This window comes from Thermobia domestica, chromosome 1, assembly GCF_964235325.1.
Source record: "Thermobia domestica chromosome 1, izTheDome1.hap1.1, whole genome shotgun sequence".
Classification (NCBI taxonomy): domain Eukaryota; kingdom Metazoa; phylum Arthropoda; class Insecta; order Zygentoma; family Lepismatidae; genus Thermobia; species Thermobia domestica.
Window position 1 is genome coordinate 94,459,325 of NC_137454.1, and position 15,990 is coordinate 94,475,314.

The following is a 15,990-nucleotide window of genomic DNA, read 5'->3' on the forward strand; positions in this document are numbered from 1 at the left end:
CAAGTGAAGCACTGTTTATCTCGTAGCAGATGATATAATGCTTTGAGCTTTTTTTGATGGGGAAAGGGGATAAAAAAAATCGTCGTGACTGACAAGGATGCTCATTTCGGTTCTTCTATTCTTCACATCTTTTATAATTCATCCACATGAATAATATTGTATTTCCGAAAGTCAAGAGATGAGATAAGGAGGAGGGGGTGAAATCGAACACAAGTGAGAGAGGCGAATGCATGAATTTACAGACGCAAAAGAAAGAACCAAAAACATGAAGGGAATTAAAGGGAAAGGGCATAGAATGAGATTCTTCTTTTCTAGGGATTAATAGTAAACAAAAAGTATGAGAAACGGGATCTGCTCCTGAAAGTTTTTGTGCATCTAATTCTTTAACAGAATCGTTCTGTTTGTGTTATATATGTATTTTTCGTGTAAGCGTATACTTTTCCTGTCATATCGCGATTTCAAAAGCAAAAGAAAGTAAAAAAAAGGTATTATTTCATTCACGTAGACTAAGTAAATAAAGCCAAATACAGGACTATATAAAATCGCTTCCAAGCTTGTAGAAAATTTGTATGCAGCATGGTTAGAAATTATTAGCTCTTTATCTGACACTGTTGGATTTATAGTAGTCTTCCCATCATTTCCTTTACAAGCAGTTTGCGTAACCCTTCATAATTTAGCACGTGTCATTCTGTATGAATTATAAAGCGTTTTAAAATTGCAAATAGGCAATCCAACCGGCTACTACTTCTAAGAAGATATGGAGTCCTTTCATTCATTGATGGACCCTCTACCCGATTGTGTATGGGAGTTTGTAAAATTTGTCTTCTAATCTCCACTTAACTCCAATTCTTTCGTAGTGTGAAGTGGCAAATAATAATAATAAAATAAAACTTTTTTCGTCGTTTTTTCATAATTATTATGGAAACCGAATCTGACCAAGGTTTCTTGTTCCCAATTTTGTTTACATCAACTATCGATGTCCCCTATACATGTGCTGAGTATACTGAGTTACAATAACAACTTTTCCTTGGGTCAAATGACCAGAATAGAATAAGGGTGTCCAGTTACTGTGGTTACAGTTATGTTTGCTACTAAAGTTTATCGGACATCCGAAACTAGGTTTTTCGGATTAAATCTTTTGCAAAACGTTCACTAAGAAAGTGCTTATTAGTAAATCGTTTACTAAGAAAAATCTTTATAACTCTTTGCAGTATAGTGATGCATTTTTTTGATCAGTTATATGGGATGGTTCCGCATGATGGTTCAAATTTAGAATCACTTAGTCTACGCCAAAAACTAAGTGTTCCTAAATGTTACGCCAAAAATACTTTGTCATTCATCATATAACCAGGTATTTGGCTTCTGTCCAGAAATTAATGTAGTTAATTTTAAGGAAAAAATAATACTTCCCGTGCAACATAGGGGTATAGAATAAGTATTTCCCTATGGCGCAAAGAGTTAACTTAATCAACATGTAAATACCGTACTGAATGGGTAAATAATTTATTGAAAAAGGCTAGAAAAGTACATACATGGAAATTGTTGATGTGGAAAATGCGCTTGAGCGAGTAAAGTGTGAAATTTTGATCGAAATTCTGGAGGATTCCGATTGAATTGGAAATGGAAGAATCTAATGATTGTCAAAGAAAAAAAAGAGTAAAAAGGTTAAAAGATAATAGAGGAAAGTTTATTTGGAAGGAGAGTTCGATCACTAATATTATTCAAAATTCTCATTATAAAGCTAACATATGTCAATGTCAGTAATGTGAATATGCAAACTTCAAAACATTTATAAATTACGGGTTGCATAAATATCTGTAGGGATAAATATTCAGATATATATTTTATCTTTATTATAAACGCAAGACGCCTGTCGCAGTTAATTCCCGTGCTAATAATTCACAATCATGCTAATAGTTGTAGCTATCTGCGCTGTCTCCTACCTGGTGCCAAGAGATGTCGCTAGCGTGCAGGCATTTTAGAGACGAGCCAAAAAGGCTTGGGAACAACTAGTTCATTTAGAGGAAGTTTCTATATTCACTAAAAGGTAGAAAAGGAATACTTAGTGAGAGACGGTATTTACAGTACGAAGTAGGACAGGGGCGGATCCAGGACGGACTTCTGGGGGCGGTGGGTTGTAATACTGCTACTTAGAGCTACTTTTAAGAGCTCCAAACTCTGAGATAGGTTTTATTTATATATATAAAATAAGAACGTTTCCTCTTCTGGGGGGCGGGGCGATTGACCCCCTGGATCCGCCACTGAAGTATGATACGTTTTGCTGATGATGACTTGTTGGAAAAATCTGAACCGAAAATCAACGATGTTAAAGAACTTGGAGAAAATAAGTAGAAAGAAGAAAATAAATAGGTGACTAGTTTTCGGTACATATCATGGATAGTATGATAAATAAGCAAAGAAAAAATGGCCAGAGCAGAAAAATATATTTTATTACCGAATTACAAGAAAGATTTATGAAGCGTTTTCGTCTGGAGTATTGTACTATATGGAGTGTAGATACTATACGAAAAAACTGTTCAGATCGACTAGTAGCTTTTGAAATGTGAGTGTGGAGGAATTTGTAGAAAATTAGCTGGATCAAAGAGTAACGGTTCTTTCACATTATCCGGCGATTCGCCGGTTCCGTTTCAGGCAGTTTGCCGGATGAGAAGTATACCCTTTCATATCCGGCGTTTTGCCGTGGATGAAAAATATCCGAGCAGGGTTGCTGTGCAACTGAAGAAACAAATCCTTGTGACTCTTGTCGTATTGTGGTGGTTGCAAGTGACAGATGCAAGAAGTGTCTTCTTCTCGCCTTGTTAAGATAGACAGAAAAAAAAGTCAGACACATATGGGTTCACCCTTTTTTCTAGAGAAGTGGTATCTTGAAGGAGATTTTTCTGTACTGTTTCCACAATCGATAGACTTGAGCAAAATAGCGGCCAGGTTCTGGATATTTAAAATACAATCCCGGTATTCACCTGTTGTGACTGGGAAAACCAGGATAAAGTCCTTTCAGGATAGTCGGTGATTGAAATCTATCCCAGAATCCACTGGCGGATCTAGAAGGTAAAAATAGGGAGGCTGCCAGACCCCAGACTATGAGAAGTATATCATGAGTTTACTATAAAGTTTCAAAAATATATTAATAATAGCTTAAATTATTTTCAACACCCTGAAAACTGGGGGGCCTAGGCCCCCCGGCCCCTGGCCAGATCCGCCATGCCAGAATCCCAAGTCAACACAACCACTGAGCCCAAGGCTAATCTGTAGACATTATTATTATTATTATTATTATTATTATTATTATTATTATTATTATTATTATTATTATTATTATTATTAAAGTATTTCGGGTTTATTCCTTTATTTTAAGCGTTCCGACTATTGACTCAAGTCTCTTTAAAGCACTGCTCTAGTTTCTGTATTCAAAGGACTATTCAAGAAATTACAACCATAGAAGTGTTAAAGATAATTATAAAATATATAAGGTACGGTATATTTATCAAATATAACATCATGAATTCTCTCTTGCTTTGCGAAAGTACATAAAAGTATTATTAGTAAATATATAATATTGCTGAAATATTTGGTGTATATTTCAATTTTGGGCATCACAAATTTATAGAATTACAAGCTCATTTGTCCAGTGCTACCCGGATATTTATTTCTCCCAATCTTCTATTACATATAAAAACTAATTTATATTGATCAACGTCCTATGGATTCGATACTCCGGTAGTATCGGTCGTTTTCGATTATTTTCACGTCATCTTTTCCCATATATTGTATGTAACAAGTTTGGTTAAAATTACTCCAGATGTACTGGGCTAGAACATAACCACATACACACACACACACACACACACACACACACATATATATATATATATATATATATATATATATATATATATATATATATATATATATATATATATATACTGCATATATGTAAAACACACGCATCTATATTATCGCAGCCACTCTCTACTCTTTCCTGGCAACACTTGCTTCCTCCCCCAATACCCATCCGGCAGTTTGCCGCGTATATGTGAAGAGCTTCATTGCTTGTAATGTCCCGCTTGGCTGTACACGGCGATCTGCCGCGCCGGATTCTAGCAAGGAGATCCGGCTGTTTTTGCTCGCCAGATAAATGTCCGGCGGCCGCCGCGCATATGTGAAGAGCTTCATTGTTTGCAATGTCTTTCTACCTTGTCCGGCAATTCGCCGGAAACGGATCCGGCAAATCGCCGGATAATGTGAAAGGCGGTAAGCCGATAAAGATGTCCTTGGAATGAAGAATATGATCTTCAGTTTAACATTCAACGATTATGCCCTTAATCCTAAACGAGCTAGATGATAAACGTCAGTGAGTAATTACGGAAGAATTTGTAGAATGACAATTCCGAGAAAACACAGGACATATATATATATTTTATTATTGGAAATTACAGAGCCTGGGAACTAGAGGTAAGCGTTCTGGTACTAAGCTGCCGCTCCTTTCTGTATCTTAAGTGCTGTGAATAGTAGAGAAGAGTGTTAATAGGTAACGGAAAATAGAAAAAGTAAACTAGCTGACAAGAAATTGCTTTTGTAAAAACGATAGAAGATGAAAAGAGAAGAAAAGTACTGCAATTGAATCGATTTCTTTTTAAAAGGGCGTATGTAACATTTTTCTACAATTATAACGTTTTTTAAAGGATGATTGTTGTAGTGGTAGATGTAACAATTTGTCCTAAAAGAAAGTGTGTTTCTTGAAACGTGTTATAAATATAAAGCATTTTTTCTTCTTTCATAAGCCAAACCGTCTTGTGAGAAAGTTTTTGTCACGTAGGAGTGGATACCTACTACACAAGACACCGACAACTCCCGACAAGTAACCTATCTGTGACACAAGAATACTTATTACTTACTAATATATATATATATATATATATATATATATATATATATATATATATATATATATATATATATATATATATATATATATATATATATAATATAAACTTACCTAATTTGACCATTCTTGACTCCACAGAAAATGTCCAGCAGATGTGTGGATACGTTTATAAAAGAAAGATGAATTTCATCTAGCTTATGGTAACAATGTTTACGTTTGTTCTTACCCAAATGTGAAATTCTTGTTCACTAAGAGGGAGTGGATCTCTATTGCCGTCTATTGATCGACGTAGGAGTACTGTTACCGTTCAGAAATCCAACAGTATTCACACAAGGTTTTGCATCATATGTGTGCGTGCGTATTACTTCCGAAAATAAATTTTGTTGTCAGTGGCCGTATTGACTCGTCTGTAAATCTTAGTACATTCCTACATGGCCTACAGCAAGCTATATATGTACTCAAGTGTTTGTCTCAGCCAAGTCAAACTAACAACCAAATTTGTTGATTTGATGTACTGCGATTTTACTAGAAACTTGAATGTCATGACACCAAGTTTGGATATTTTTATATTTTACTGCTTTTCTGCATTCATTCCCATTTTACCTAGTTCCAGAGAGGCTGAAAAAAACTCCTTAGATGAGTGTCACACCCAATGCGTAAATTGTTTCCAATAGTCACAAAGATCATTATGCCGTGTACAGCAATTTGATGTCCCAAACCGTTTCGTAGGTATGATAAGCATTGGTAACGTTTGCTTACTTAAAATCATATAATTCCGAGAATTTTTTCCAATTACAATTATGAGAAAGTGTTGCTATAATGTTTTAGAAGCAACTTAAAGCAAGAATCGTTTTAAAATTTTCCCACAAATACATAATTTTAAGTAGTATAATATCTATCCATCCTTCTCCGGAACGATTTGGGATATAAAATTGCTGCAAACGATGTCATTATCTCTGCGTCAACTGAAAACCATCTACGTGGGTTGGATCTGATACTTATCTGAAACATTTTTTTTTCTCGCAAGTGAAATTTTTCATCCCTTGTAATTGTTCGGCCGCATTTCATTATTCTTTTGTTTTGTATTTGGCAACACTGGAGAATATATAGTTTTTAATAAGTGTCAACGTGGCGTGTGTGACTGCATAGTGTGTAGTTGCTTATGCATAGCAATTATTGTATTTAGTTGTGCGTTTACAATATAATAAATAGTATATTGTACAACGAACTTTGTGTTCGAAATAATACAGTCCACGAACATTAAAGTGGTCCTCCGGGCCGGATTTTGTTCCAGTTGTGCATGTGCGTGGTTTGCGAACTTGTGGCGCAGTATCTTCATTTTGTAGTGCATTGTCAAAGTGTGCAGAATTATAACAATGGAAGAACTCATAGGTAAGAAAACTGTCTTGAAACATGAAGTGACAAGGTTAATACATAAAGTGAACGAGAATAAAGACAAGCCTAACTTCAGTATCAAGCTGTACACTGAACGTGCTACGCAATTACATGGCGATTGCACAGAGCTCATTACAAAGTTCATTTCTGTGGGTGGTGAAAGTGAGTTTGCAACATATGACGGAGAATTTAATGAAGTGCAAAATAAGTTGGACTCTGTCTTAGAAATTTTGTACAATATGCAGCCACCTAATACTGAACAGGTAAATACATCTAATAAACAGTGCACAGATGTAAAGTTGCCAGACTTAGAACTTCCTACATTTTGTGGTAGAGTGCAGGATTGGCTATCGTTTCGTGACTTATTTGTTGCTGCTGTTCATAATAACAATCGCTTAGGAAATGCTCAAAAGTTGCAGTATTTGAAGACAGCTGTATCAGGGGAACCTGCTATATTGTTGCAGTCTATTTCCATATCTGATGATAACTATAAAGTAGCATGGGAGTTACTTAAATCAAGATATGAAGACGTGAGGGAGCTAGCAAATCATATTTTGAGCAAGTTGATTACTCAACCAGCTGTGAAGAATGAGTCATCAGGTGAGTTACGAAGATTGGTTGACAATAGTGTTCAGTGTGTGTGTGAACTTAAATCCTTGGGCCTTCCAGTGGAACATTGGGATGTGATTTTAATTTACCATGTGGGTGAGAAGCTAGATAAGAACACCAGAAAACAATGGGAGCTTTCATTGAAGAAAAACGAACAACCAACTTTCGACCAGCTGAAAGAGTTCATATTACAACGTGCCAAAGCGTTAGCTGCAGTGAGTGCAAGGTCACCGGCAGACACGTCTGCTTTAAAAACAAACAAAAAAAGCAACACGTTAGTGCATCATTCAAGTCCAATTGTGTCGTGTATCATGTGTAAAAATAACCACAAGCTATATAAGTGTTAAGAGTTCATAAATATGTCAGTGAATGATAGGCATAGTTTTGTGAAAAAGAATCGCTTTGTTTCAATTGTTTGACCTTAAATTGTTCCGTGAATAAGTGTAGTGTGAAGCAGGGTTGCCACACTTGCAACAAAAAACATCATACTTTATTGCATTTTGAAAAGAAGGATAAAGTAGATCAAGTCAATTGTTCTCATTCTATAAATCAAAAACTAATTCCTCAGGTCTTGTTGTCCACCGCTGTCATAAATATCAAAGATAATGCAAATAAGTTGATACAATTTCGTGCACTTATCGACTGTGGTAGTGAATTATCGTTTGTAACTGAACGCTGCGTCCAGAAATTACGCATAAACAAAGAGAAAATAAACATGAGCATATCAGGTGTTACTGGTTCTAACGTTGGAAATTCTCATGCAATAGTTGATTTGTGTTTTCAATCATTGTACAGTAATAACAATATTCATACTAAAGCAATAGTAGTCCCAAGAATCACAAGTAACTTTTTCAGAGTAACTATTCAAAATATAGGTAATTGGGAAATTGTGAAACAAGTAAACTTTGCTGATCCACAGTTTAATAAAAGCGGCCCTATTGATGTGTTATTAGATGCTGATGTTTTCCCATTATTGTTGCTCAGTGGGAGACACGTAGGTACGAATGGAGCTCCGTCTGCCATTGAAACGGTGTTAGGTTGGGTGTTGTGTGGTCAGATTAACTTAACGAATAACACATCAAGTGTTCAGTCATATTTTGTTTCTGTTGATCTCAATAAAACATTGCAAAGATTCTGGGAAGTAGAGGAGTTGCCAACTGTACAACATTTATCCGTTGAAGAGCAAAAATGTGAGCAGTATTTTGCTGAAACTTACAAACGTGATGTTGATGGTAAATATATTGTAAAATTGCCTTTTAGAGAAAATGTTGAGCCTCTAGGTGTATCACGGGACACAGCAGTAAAGCGATTATGCCAGATGGAACGTAAGTTACAGAAAGATCCTGATTTATGTAAACAATATTGTGATTTCATGGAGTACTTAGACTTAGGTCACATGGAAAAAATTCCTGATGTAGAACTTGATAAGCTTGTATCTGAATCTTATTATCTGCCGCATCATTGTGTCTTAAATGAAAATAGTTCTACCACTAAATTGCGGGTTGTATTTGATGGTAGTGCTAAAACTAGCAATGGAATATCTCTCAATGACAACTTAATGGTAGGTCCAAAATTACAAATGATATTATCCCATTAATATTAAGGTTCAGAATTCATCCAATTGCAATGTGTGCTGATATAGCAAAAATGTACAGACAAGTTAAGGTAGATCAAACTGATTCTGATTACCAGAGAATAGTGTGGAGAGAAACAGTTGACCAACCTATTAGTGATTTTAGATTGTTAACGGTTACTTATGGAACCAGTTCGGCTCCATATCTGGCTGTAAAGTGTTTGCAACAGTTAGCTTTAGATGAAGGTCATTGTTATCCCAGAGCTGCAGAATTAGTCATGAATGATTTCTTTGTTGATAATTTAGTTTCAGGTGCAGCTGATAGTAGTGAGGCAATGGTATTGTACTCAGAATTAACAGCATTATTACAAAAAGGTGGTTTCGAATTAAGAAAATGGTCTACTAACGACAGGAATGTGCTAAATAGTATACCTTCTCACTTAAGAGAAACTCAGTCGTTAATTTCTTTTAATGAAGATGAGAATGTAAAAGCTTTAGGTATACAGTGGAATCCATCAAGTGATTCATTTTCATTTTCTATTGTTGTTCCCACTTATAAGTCAGTAATGACAAAACGAATGTTACTAGCTGATATTGCAAAATTGTATGATCCGCTTGGTTGGTTATCTCCAGTATCCATTGTTGCAAAATTGTTACTACAATCATTATGGAAATTAAAAATTGAATGGGATGACGTACTTCCGAATGATGTTGCTCGCTCGTGGGAAGGATATTGTCAAGAATTGCCATTGTTGAGACTGATTAAGATCAAAAGGTGTATTTCTTCTGAAAATATTGTGAAATATGATCTAATTGGTTTCTCAGATGCTAGTGAAAAGGCGTATGCTGCAGTAGCATATGTACGTTGTATAGATACATCTGGAAATGTGCAAGTATACCTGATTGCTGCAAAGACCAAAGTTGCCCCTATAAAGCAAATATCAATACCTAGGTTAGAATTGTGTGCTGCAGTATTGTTATGTAGATTAGTCAATACGGTCATTAAGGCAATGTTAATCAAGTTTGAACAGGTTGTCTGTTACACAGATTCTACTATTGTGTTAGCGTGGCTTTCTTCATGTCCGAGTAAATGGAAAACATTTGTGGCTAACCGAGTATCTGAGATTCAACAATCAATTTTTATTAAATGGGCGCACACATCGAGCAAAGACAACCCAGCTGATTGTAGTTCTCGTGGTTTGAATCCGTCACAATTAGAGTCTTATTCACTATGGTGGAATGGGCCAAAGTGGTTGATGGAATCAGAGTTACCTATTGTAAATATTAATTGCAAAAATCTAGATTCTGTTCAATGTGAGCAAAAGTCTTTAACTGTTAACATGCACATTAAGGTTGACTGTACAATAGTAGATAAATTTTCATCATTATCTAGGTTAGTTCGTGTTACTGCTTGGTGTAAAAAATTTATTAGGAATAGTAAAAGTAAACAGGAGTTAAGATGTAGTGGACCATTAACTACAAAGGAGTTGTCAAATGCATTAATACATTGGATAAAACAAGCTCAAGAATCTGAATATCCACTTGAGATAAAAATACTTACGTATGAAAAAACCTTTGCCTTGTAATAGCAAACTATTCTGTTTAAATCCATTTCTTGATGAAAATGATGTCATGAGAGTTGGAGGTCGCTTGCAAAATGCTAGTGTAACATATGATTTCAAATATCCTATCTTACTTCCAAAACATGCTAGAATTACAGAACTTCTTGTAAAATCTGAACATATAAAGCATCTTCATGCAGGTTCACAGTTACATTTATCTGTTTTGCAACAAAAGTTTTGGATTATTGGTGGTCGTGACTTTGTAAGGAAAATTGTAAAAGGTTGTGTAACATGTCACAAATAGTCAGGTGTAACAGCCTCTCAATTAATGGGTCAACTTCCTGTTGGTAGAGTAACACCAACTCGTCCATTTTTGCATTGCGGTTTAGATTATGCTGGTCCACTAATGTTAAAATATGAAAAGTCGAAATTCAAAATTATTCAAAGGTTATGTAGCACTCTTCATTTGTTTCAGTGTCAAAGCAATCCATTTACAATTGGTAAGTGATGCTTCAACAGAGTCATTTATTGCAGCTTTGAAACGTTTTATAGCTAGAAGGGGAAAACCTACTGATATTTACAGTGATTGTGGTTCAAATTTCATAGGTGCAAACAGAGAATTAAAATCCTTACTGAAACTTGTAACGAATGGTGATTCAAAAGAGTCTGTATGTAATTACCTCAGTATGCAATCTATAAATTGGCATTTTAATCCACCATCCTCACCTCACTTTGGAGGCATATGGGAAGCTGGTGTAAAGTCTGTCAAGTACCACTTGAGACGTGTAGTTGGTAACACTATACTCACATTTGAAGAAATGTATACAGTTTTGTGTCAGATTGAAGCATGTTTAAATTCTAGACCATTAACTGCTCTATCTTCTGATCCTAATGACTATCAGGTATTAACTCCTGGTCATTTTTTAATTCACGATGCATTAGTAGCAATACCTGAACCAAATTTGTGTGAATTAAAAATCAATCATTTGTCACGCTGGCAATTAACTCAAAGATTGGTCCAACATTTTTGGAACCGTTGGCAAACAGAATATTTGTCTCGGCTGCAACAAAGGCCAAAGTGGTGGTGTAAACGTGCTAATATCAAGATCAATGATTTAGTATTAGTGAAGGAAGAGAAGACATCTCCTGAACATTGGAATTTAGCAAGAGTAGTTGCTGTTCATCCTGGTGTAGATAATATTGTTAGAACTGTTACTATTAAAACTAGCAAAGGTGTCTTCAAACGACCAATTGTAAAAATTTCTCCTCTTCCATTTAATGAAGAATAATATGTAGAATGTGTAGTGTAGAGTAATGTGTAGAATAATATGTAGTGTTGAAATGATATTTCAAGGTGGGCGGTATGTTCGGCCGCATTTCATTATTCTTTTGTTTTGTATTTGGCAACACTGGAGAATATATAGATTTTATAAGTGTCAACGTGGCGTGTGTGACTGCATAGTGTGTAGTTGCTTATGCATAGCAATTATTGTATTTAGTTGTGCGTTTACAATATAATAAATAGTATATTGTACAACGAACTTTGTGTTCGAAATAATACAGTCCACGAACAGTAATTTTGTTCTATTTGTACGAAATATGTCATATCATGATCATACTGGACACTAGAGTACTTAGGATGTGCATTGCCTAGTCTGAATCACTCACGTTATTACTGTTGTAGAGACCTCGAGATTTTGGATATTTGTAATAGTGACGTGTGAGTGTTCATTCTCGTATAACAAGAGGACCTATTTCAGTTGACTATTCCTCGATGCTTCTGGACAAGTGTGCGGTGGATTTCATAAAGCTCAGTATTGTAATGAGATGCTGTGATGGTTTCGCCTCGACGGAAAAGGATCACTCCTACCAGAGACCACCATACGAGCAACAACACATGGAGATTCAAGGAGTGGTCTTGCACGTCATTATTTAACCAGTCTTTCACAATCCGATGTAGGAAACCTTCATGGTTATTTCATATACTCTAGACAACGATCTTAGCTAGTGTCAACTCTTTTCACCTTACCGATTGAGCGGAGTGGTGAACGACACTGGTATTGCTTATATCTAACTCGTCTCCAGTTACACGAACACTTCTTAAATGTTCGCTTCCGAAATTCTGAGGTAGACATCAGAATATGCTGTTTGTCGGTGGCCGCGGTGATCTTTCGATGTTCTGTCACCCGCACGAAACTTCACAAATCAACGGAGTATGATGCATCCATTCAACAGTATTGACCCAAATGCACTATTAATATTTTTCGCATCTAGATATACAATGTTTTCCACTTTAAACTCGTAAGCTTAAAGGAAAATCACTTTGTCTTCCATAGTGCACCTCGCGTAACCCAACCTTTGTTTTTTTCTGAACGTGTACGGAGTTCGTGCGTGATATCGGTCAATCTTAGGAATTGTATTGAGACGAGACGAGATAAGACAAAGACTTCATTCCCAAAATAAATTAAGTGAAAGATAAACATCCCTAACAGCACAATTTCATAGCAGGTATATGCCTATCATGTTCCCTCAGGTACATGGGAATCTGTCTAGTATGTGCCTTATGTACCTGGTACCTCTGAGAGAGAAATCACATGGATGACAAGTGATAGTCACAGTCTATGTCCGCCCCTAATCACATGCCTGACATGTACTTCGGGAACATGCCTAGTATGTTCTAGGTATGTTCCCCATGCCGTAAGCGTCAATGAACCACAAAATTATTCCCCCAAAATATGTTAAATAGCCTAAATGCGTAATGTGTTTACTTTAAGGTGAGTCAAAAAAAAACACACTTTAAACAAATTTTAAAAAAAAGTACCCCGGGTTGGGCGAGAATCATCAACCTTTGGATTACTAGCTGCGTGCTGTTTTGATTTGGCCTCGGAGGCGATGAAGAGAAGGTCACTTGTAGAGGAATAAGTTGTTGAGGTCTTTTGAATTTGGCTAATCAAAGTGCTCCTTTAACAGCGTATATTCGACGATAACCGTTTGAGATCAGATAAAATCTGCTCGCCATGTAATTTTATAACAAAATGACGAGTGTCTATTTACTTTATTTCATGGTTCTTTCATATTCACTTTCAAATAATCGGTGACATTTGCCATCTGATAAAGTTGATGCGTTTGTTGCTTCTGGTACACAATCGCTTAGAAAAAGAAGCAACAAATGCATCAAATGTAGGAAATGAATTTAGAACACCTAAATGGCTCATGCCTAGCACATCTTCTGTTGTTAGGGTATCTGAAACTGTATGGATCTAAAGTATGTACCTAGAACATGACACATATATGTCCCAAGTGACGACATAAAAACAAATGACTGTTAGAGTGCGAAACTGAGCCAGGTGTATAAATGCTATATTTGTGATACATAGTTGCAAATATCAATTAGGTGTAAAAAAATATCTAAAACCTTAGGTAGCTGAAGTACATACTTAGTACATGAATACCATATGCGCCAAGTGTCGAGTATTAAAAAGTAGCTGGGAGGGTTGATACACCCACTGAGGACTGAACCTCCGAACATACGTACACAGAAAGCACAAACGTTAGCTACTAAGCTAGGAAGGCGTACGTGACCTACAATAATTCTCCAGTGAAGAATGAAGTTAAAAAAAAAAATAAGTGAAAACAACAGGTTATACGATGATACTACTTATCCCTAGAGTCCTCTAGTGCAGAGTCCTCTAGTGGCAACAGTTGGAAGTTTGAATTATTTTCCCTACCCCAGAAATGTCAGCTTCTAAGAGACAAAACTTATAATTCTTGCCTTACGAATTTTGCAGTTATATTTTACCCTGTCAATATTATACTAGAAAAATAAAATTTTAACTCTGTTTTGTCTGTTTGATTCTTCTTTCATATTACCATAATAGCTAAAGAGAATTTTTATTTAACGTGACCATATGGTTATGCTTGGCCTTTTCGAGTACAGTTGTTCATTATGGTACTAATCATTACACTTATGTTCCTTAAAGTTTCATAGTTTCTCAAAGATTTCACAGTACACAAATGAACACTTTAGAAAACCAGTAGAATATCTGTTAAGTTGCATTGACAATCTTCCAGTATCAGTAAAATAATTAGCCTTTAGGATTTGTTTTGATAATTTGTTTACGAATATAAATTTAGGCTACTATTCACTTGAAAAACATTAGATATGGTGCAACGGTTTTTTACTCGAAAATCGCATCTCAGAAGATTCTTCTGTAAGTAATGCCAACAAATGAAGAAAGTAAAACCTTCAAGGAATATTTGTGTGTAAATGACGATAAAGGCAGTGGCGGATTTAGAAGGTAAAAACTGGGGGTACAGTCAGAACCCAGACTACGATAGGTAGAAAAAAATATGTAATGAGTTTACTATAAAAATTAAAATTTTAATAACTTAAACATTTTTGTCATACAATAAACTGGTTGCCTGAACCCCCAGCCTAGAGCTAGATCTGCCACTGGACAAAGGCGAAATTGTAGTAGTCAAATGGATGAACATTTCAGTAGTAGCGATTGCATCAAATGTTCATGAAGTATTTACCGCACGGCTAAAAGCAACCGCTAATCTCGTTTACAACATAAACTGGTCAAGGTGAGAGAGCCAAAGATAGATATAGAGTATCTAAAAAAAAGAGAGAACAAATTTATGAGTGGACTCGACCAAATGAACTGAAATATTGGGTCCTATAAAGTTGGTATCCGTGGGATAAAGTATTGGTGGATAATATTTGCATAGCTTATACCAGAATAAACAATGCTTGGACACTCGTACAGTGTCAAGTAAACAATTCCACAACTCAGCTTTCGAAAAGACACGGTTCAAACATATCTACTAAAATGCTTGAATTTACGGAAGAGCTCCAGTCGTTCGGAAAATGACGTACAAGTATTGAGTGACGTTGGTTAGATAAGAGACATCGCTCATGTTATAGAGGCTGTGAAACATTAAAGAACAATATGTGCGATCGAGATTTGCACCAGAGTTTGCAGCACGCAATGCAAAAAACGAAATGTTGGTCTGTCTGCTCCCCATCCTTCCCCATCCATCGTTCTTCCTTCCCCATTATGTTGCGTAAATCATGTTGAAGGGAAGAAATACATGAGATACAATGTAAATAATTAATAAATAATAATAATTTCATTTATAATAATTACTCCCACTTGAGAAAAAGATACCACTTGAAAGATAAGGACATACATTTTGTAATTAAAAAAAAAAAAAAACACCAGGTTTAAATCGCTCAATAAAATAATTTAAGTACCTACACTTTGTATTCTTAAAGGACTAGCGTGACCATATGGTCACACCTCATTACGCCCATAATAAATAATTGGCGTCATAAATGTGACTAGTTCTGTTTCACTTCATTCCTAGGTGACCCCAAAATGACAAAAATTGTCTTTTCTGAGACAGAAAAAAATAATCTTAATGGGTTAATTCTCTTTCTCCTTTGATCTTGGCCTGTCCTTTTCCAAAATATCTGCTCCTATTCTTCTCCAATCTGAAGATTTTGATTTGAGTTTTAACCCTTTCGTGGGCCACTTTCTCTAAAAATGATAGGACGACACCTTTTCCATGTTACGCAACACATGCTAAAAGAAAGGAAAAGAAAAGGAAAGAAACTCATCTTTCGAGTGCAGCAGTTCTCATTTCCCTAGTGAAAAAGATTTATGGCTATAATGGGAATAACGCTTCCTAGTGGCTTAAATAAGAGCATATTAGGTTCCTTTGGCTGGAAGTGTATTTTTCCCATTATCCAAGAAACAGTTAAAGGAAACTTGGTATCTTACTTATAGGAGCGGTTGTAGTAAAACATTCTTGTCTGGGTAATTTCTGAACTGTGTGGGGGAAAAATGATGAAATGCTTATGTTTGCTTTACAAAATTAAGCTTTGAAATATGTTGGCAACATATTCTTTGAGTAATTAAAATAACTGGAAAGAGATTAAC

The 15,990-nt window shown here is 35.7% G+C and overlaps 4 protein-coding genes across 6 annotated transcripts in view; all 4 read left to right on the forward strand.

Moving 5' to 3' along the window:
- Nucleotides 1-15,990, forward strand: part of Mcr (macroglobulin complement-related) — a 662,510-nt gene that overhangs the window by 257,045 nt on the left and 389,475 nt on the right. The window lies entirely within an intron of this gene.
- Nucleotides 7,626-8,507, forward strand: LOC145690257 (uncharacterized). The gene has a single exon (XM_081765025.1). It carries the CDS (start codon nt 7,626-7,628, stop codon nt 8,505-8,507), a length of 882 nt encoding a protein of 293 aa, XP_081621151.1.
- On the forward strand, nt 8,558-10,069 carry LOC145690322 (uncharacterized). Its single transcript, XM_081765150.1, has one exon. It carries the CDS (start codon nt 8,558-8,560, stop codon nt 10,067-10,069), a length of 1,512 nt encoding a protein of 503 aa, XP_081621276.1.
- LOC145690392 (uncharacterized) lies at nt 10,462-11,334 on the forward strand. Its single transcript, XM_081765271.1, has one exon. It carries the CDS (start codon nt 10,462-10,464, stop codon nt 11,332-11,334), a length of 873 nt encoding a protein of 290 aa, XP_081621397.1.